Source organism: Fulmarus glacialis, unplaced genomic scaffold (genome assembly GCF_000690835.1).
Source record: "Fulmarus glacialis isolate BGI_N327 unplaced genomic scaffold, ASM69083v1 scaffold1276, whole genome shotgun sequence".
In the NCBI taxonomy this organism is placed as follows: domain Eukaryota; kingdom Metazoa; phylum Chordata; class Aves; order Procellariiformes; family Procellariidae; genus Fulmarus; species Fulmarus glacialis.
Window position 1 is genome coordinate 5562 of NW_009216001.1, and position 5376 is coordinate 10937.

General features: G+C 41.8%; 1 protein-coding gene across 1 annotated transcript; it reads right to left on the minus strand.

The window, feature by feature from the left end:
• Positions 1 to 2941: 2941 nt before the first annotated feature.
• LOC104077751 (cytokine receptor common subunit beta-like) lies at positions 2942 to 4522 on the minus strand (the record flags this gene model as incomplete). The annotated part of the gene is made up of 2 exons (XM_009579110.1): positions 2942 to 4136; positions 4419 to 4522. Coding segments are annotated over 2 exons (1299 nt in total), but the record flags the coding sequence as incomplete, so codon positions are not given.
• Between the last annotated feature and the right edge of the window lie 854 nt (positions 4523 to 5376).

Genomic DNA, 5376 nt, shown 5'->3' on the forward strand with positions numbered 1-5376 from the left:
CTAGCAAACCATTCAGCCTCATTTTCCTTTCTTACATAAAAGACAACCCCCAGGCTAGCAGAAACAGAACAACAGACTAGTTCAGCATAGATCTCAATTAGAACTACCGAGGTCACAATATACTTACTACCCTAATCTCATGCAAATTCAGGTAATATATTTCTGGTTGAGAAAGATTATGATAAGGGAATAATAAACTGATTACTTCAGAGCAACGAAGAGAAAATTGCCTGCTGTTAAAACACAGGCAGAATCTTTGATATTTGAGCATACAGTAAGGAAAGCGTTGCAATGATTTTGTAACTGTATATTTAATGTAAATAGAGAGTTGTAAAATGTGATTTACAGTATTAATTGAGATGCCTACCTCTCCTTTTTTGACTATAAAGGAAGCATTGGTGTATCATCACTCACATACACAGGCTGAGGGGCTGGAACTACTTAGTGGAAAGCCCTACAGAGAGGAGCGTGTCATAATTGGCTCCTGAATCATCAGAATGATGATTCCTCTCCTGCATATCAGTACCTAAGCACTGGGGAAGGTAGCAGCAACCTCCTTTTGCACAGTAACTTTGTGGCTCAAGCTAATGATCAGGAAGTTGAAGACCTGGGACTCACAACAGCTCCTAAGTCTTGAATGACCAGGCTACAGGATTGTAAAATGCTTTTTACCACCCCCACTGCAGCTGGACCTCATGCAGAAGAGAATGAAAGATTCATTGGATCAGCAACAGATGAAGTTTAGGGCAGCTTTGATTCTGTAACCCAGTAAGAAGTGGATTTCTCTGGCACAGCAGAGACGTACATTGTGACCCCTGCTTCCAATGTTCATTACATATTTAATGATGCTTAGGTGGATATTGAACAATGAGTCCCTAGAGCAGAAACTCATTCTGCCCTAAAACAATCGTTATAGTTGCAAAAGAAAACCACTGTTCAGCTCCCCTAGCCTGACAACAGCATGTTACTCTGCAAGTTCCAGGCTCCTGAAGTGATCTTCAGATCATAATATCTGCTCTGTGGGGTCATATCAAATGTTTGTGTATCTAAAAATCTTGTCTCCAAAAGCAGCCTCTACAAATGCCCAGTGAAGTGCAGGACAGGAGGAACAGATAGCTCTTAGAGTACTCATCACAATGCAAATGGGCTTCATCCAAAAGCCACTGAGCTGAATAAAAGTTCTCCCACTCACTATTCTTCTTGGTTATTAAAAACACAGCAATTCAAGGCCCAGCAAGGTGATGCATATCTAAGATGTGAACCCAGATACCAAACTTGCATATGAATTTGAACATCTCCTTCTAGTACATGCCTAGATAGAGCACAATTACACAGCCTGGAAGAAATTGTTTGTGCTACTTATAAAACGCCGAAGAAGAGACTAACAAAAAAATCCATTGATTAGGAAAAGACTAAATTGAAAATCTCTTAAAGTGTTCATCAATATTCTCTATCAGAGACTGCAACTGCCTGCCTTTTGCTGTCAAGAACATCAAACTAAGTTTGCACACCTTTCAGATTTAAAATGGTATTTATAAGGATTTAAATTCTGAAAAAACAATGCATTTCACTGCAATTTCTGAATCAGCACTGTCCCATTAACCCAGCAGGAGGAATCAGCTGGCACAAACACAAAACTCCTTCTCATTATCTCTGTCAACTAATATAGTAAAGTCAGGAGGAAACATCCTACCTCACAGGTGACAGAGCTGAACCTACAGAATTTTTTGAGGCCTGATCAGATGAGCTAATAATAATGTGATTGTAACCACAATGCTTTTAACATATGAAAGGGAAGATTTATAGGAAAAGATAATATTTTTATTAGTACAAATTTTATATTTGAAAAAAGAAACATGTTTTTTTGGAATGCAAGCCCACCTTCAGGTCTGAAACCAAAGCCTTTTACTGATCACAGAATGGCAGCTCTGAAAAAATGCTCTTACCTTGCACCATTTTCTTTGCAGCAGAACTGGGAAAAAAAAGGCTCCTCTTTCTCAACACAGCTTATTACTCAGAAAAAAAACACTAATAATAAATTACATAGTTAAGATTAATTATATCATGCATAAACAGCCAATGAACTTAAAAGAAAATCATATAGTACTTTAACACTTAGAAATAGAAAAACCCCAGTGGATATAGGCTTGTGCACCTTCACAACATTTCTCACCTGTAATTTTCTGTTACCTGCCCCACTCCCTTCCTCTCACTACACCTTACGAGTCCTTGCGTGTTCTTTCAGTAATGTATCTTCTTCCCATGGTTCTCTACAGCCTACTTTATGTATCCCAGTAATGTTTCCTTCTTACCCTTACGCTGTCATACACTGCACCTTAACATTAAGAAAGGTTTCCTGGACTTCAACAATTTTTTCTCATTTTTTATTTACCCTTCTATTACTGTCTGGGGTTTTTTCACCTTAGACAATACCTATTTCATGCCAGTAGTGGAAAGGTAGAGATATGAAAGCTCCTTGGTGACTCTTAGATCTATTTTACACACACACAAAAGTTCAACAAAGTTGCTCATAAGAATATAAATTTTCTTTCCAAGGTTTCCAAGCCTGCCTTCTTATGATAGCATTTCATGCTGTTAAATCTGCATTTCCTGCCACGAGTTTTGCCTCAGGCAATCTGGTATTATTGCAAGATGACTGTGATCTGTCACAGGATCATGAGGAGGCTAAACTGTTCGTTGTGGATAAGCCCAAAAGTTTGAAAAACACCAAAGGGCAATATTTGGATTGTCTTTCATGCCAAATCTGTGAAGGCCATTGAGAAGGATATTGAGCTACTTCAAGTCTTTCAAGATGTTGGACTGGAAGCTGGAAAAGGGAACTGGCGTTTATTTGTTCCTACGTTTGAGGGTTCATTTTCATCAGATAGTTGCAACCTCTTTCAGATAGCTGTAGCTTTGGTATTCATTAATATTTGCCCATTTAACAGATTTCTGTGATCCTCAAAGATTGCTGCCAAGAGAAGTAATCATCTGATTTCAGGTTTTTGAAAAGCTGAATAGCCTGCATTTTTGATTCATCCTTTTCCTTGCCAGTCATGGATTCATCATCAGATACAGGCTTCCCAGGTGTTGTCTTGCCTTCAGAAGGTTTCTTTACTTGGTGGTCTTCCTGACTAATATCCATCTTCATACTGGATTTTAGGCTGTGGAAGCAATAGTCACCAACCTGGCAAAGGAAGAGTGGCTCAGTACTGTCAGGGTTTAACACCACCAAGTTACCCTCTGACAAAGGCTGCTTTCTAGGAAGATCGTTTCCCTTCTGTAAGACAGGCAAAGAAATCTTTGAGGGTTCTGAATGTCCGTGGAGACCTAAAGGGACAGTAAGATAGTCTCCAAATGTATCCAGGCGCAATTCAGAAGAGGTTGGTGCTTGACCTGAAACTGGGACCACGACACCAGTTTTCCCAGGAGAAAACTCATGGCAAGCGTGGTCACTGGGGGCCTGGGGCTCCTGTGAGTCACAAGGTAACTCCCCAGCAGTGACAAGTGGCAGATGGGTGGAGTCGCTGGCTGATGGCAATGACAGGCTCTCTGTGGTGATGTACTCCAAGGGGCACTGCTGAGGGGAGGTGATACAGCTAAGAGCCTTTGGAGATTTCTGCTCTTCTGTTCTCACGTTCGTGCCTTTCCCACAAGCTGGTGGGGCCGGTGAGACTTCTTTCTCATTGTCGAGGTGCTGCATCATTTCCTTCTGATCTGGGAGCAGGAAGGGCTGTGGAGGAGCTGCTGCTGGCTGTTCTTGCCTCTGTGGAGCCTGGGGACAGTCTTCCTTTGGGAGGGTCACATACTGAAGGGAAACTGATTTCTCACGGACTCCCATTGGGTCCACTGCCAGGGTCTGATGCATATCAGGCTGGGAGGACATCACTGGGCTGTACAAGTATGGACCATTGAAAGCAAAGCAAGGGATTGCTGTCTGGGAAGTAATACTTGCATCAGCACTGTTTCTCCTTGAAACAGGAAAGGAATGACCAGCAATCTGACTTGAGCAGACAGCTGGGTTATGCTCTGGCTCATTTAAAGCATGGTATAAGTTCTGTAGGTCCAGTGCAACAGGAGAATCATCTGTCTTTTTAACCTGCCCTTCAGAGGACTCTGCCAAAGTCTTCGTCTGCCTGAATGTGGGAAAGTTAAAAGTTGCTCACGAGAGATATTATTGTGGTAAACATCAAATATAAAACAAGCTTAGTTGAAAACACACATAGCTACACATAGGGTTAGAAAAAATCTTTCTTGGAGAAGCAGGCTAGCCCAGATAGCAAAAAATTGTATCCCTTCCTCAAAAGCAACTTGTATAGGCTTTTTAGTAACAGAAGATTTGATTATATCCTTCCATGACTTAGGGAGCTCTTTGAGACTATCCTCCACAGTGTCACTATAATGTGCTGTTCACTCACCTGTCCACAACTTGAAGGAAGCTAGCCTGCTCCATCTTCTCTGAAAAGTTGTATTTGTTGAAGTCCAGCTGGCTGCTTGTTGGCCAGTTTCCTAAATGTACCTTCTGAAAACGAAAAAGCAGACATGACAAAAGAGCAGTGTTTCACTGGCAGTAGAATCAAGAACCATAGATGCCTCATGGACAAAGAAAACAATTAGGAGAGCCTACAGCATCTGGCAATAGGGATACAACTTCACTAACATGACTAGAAGGGTGTTACTTCAAACCCGTATTGCCTTACCACTGATCTAACTACAAGTACTCAGTGAGCCAACTAGGAAAGATGCCCTCCTAGACTTGTTATTTGTGGACAGAGAAGGACTCGTGGGAGATGTGATGGTAGGTGGCTGTCTTGGCCACAGTAATCACGAAATGGTTGAGTTTAAAATTTTCAGAGCTATGAGAAAAAAGGACAGCAGAGTTGCTACCCTGGATTTCAAGAGAGCAAACTTTGAGCTATTCAGGGAGCTACTTAGCAGCGTCCACTGGCAATCTGCTTTTAAGGGCTTGGGAGTCCATGAGTGCTGGTCAGTTTTTAAAACCACAGGAGCAGGCAGTTCCAGTGCGTCGTAAGTCAAGCAAGCTGGGCAGATGACCAGCTTGGCTGAACAGGGAACTCCTTCTGGAGCTCAAGAGGAAAAAGAAATTGTATGATCTCTGGAAGCAAGGTCAGGCTTCGCAGGAAGATTACAGAGCTGTGGTTCATATATGCAGGGAGAACACACAAGAGGCCAAAGCTCAATTAGAGTTGAAGCTGGCCAGTGTTGTATCAGACAAAAAGAAGGGCTTTTTAAAGTATGTTAAAAGCAAGAGGAGGTCTAAAGAAAACATTAGGCCAATACGTGTTGACGATGGTCACCTGACTAATAGGGAAGAAGAAAAAGCAGAGGCATTCAACGCGTTTTTTGCCTCAGTCT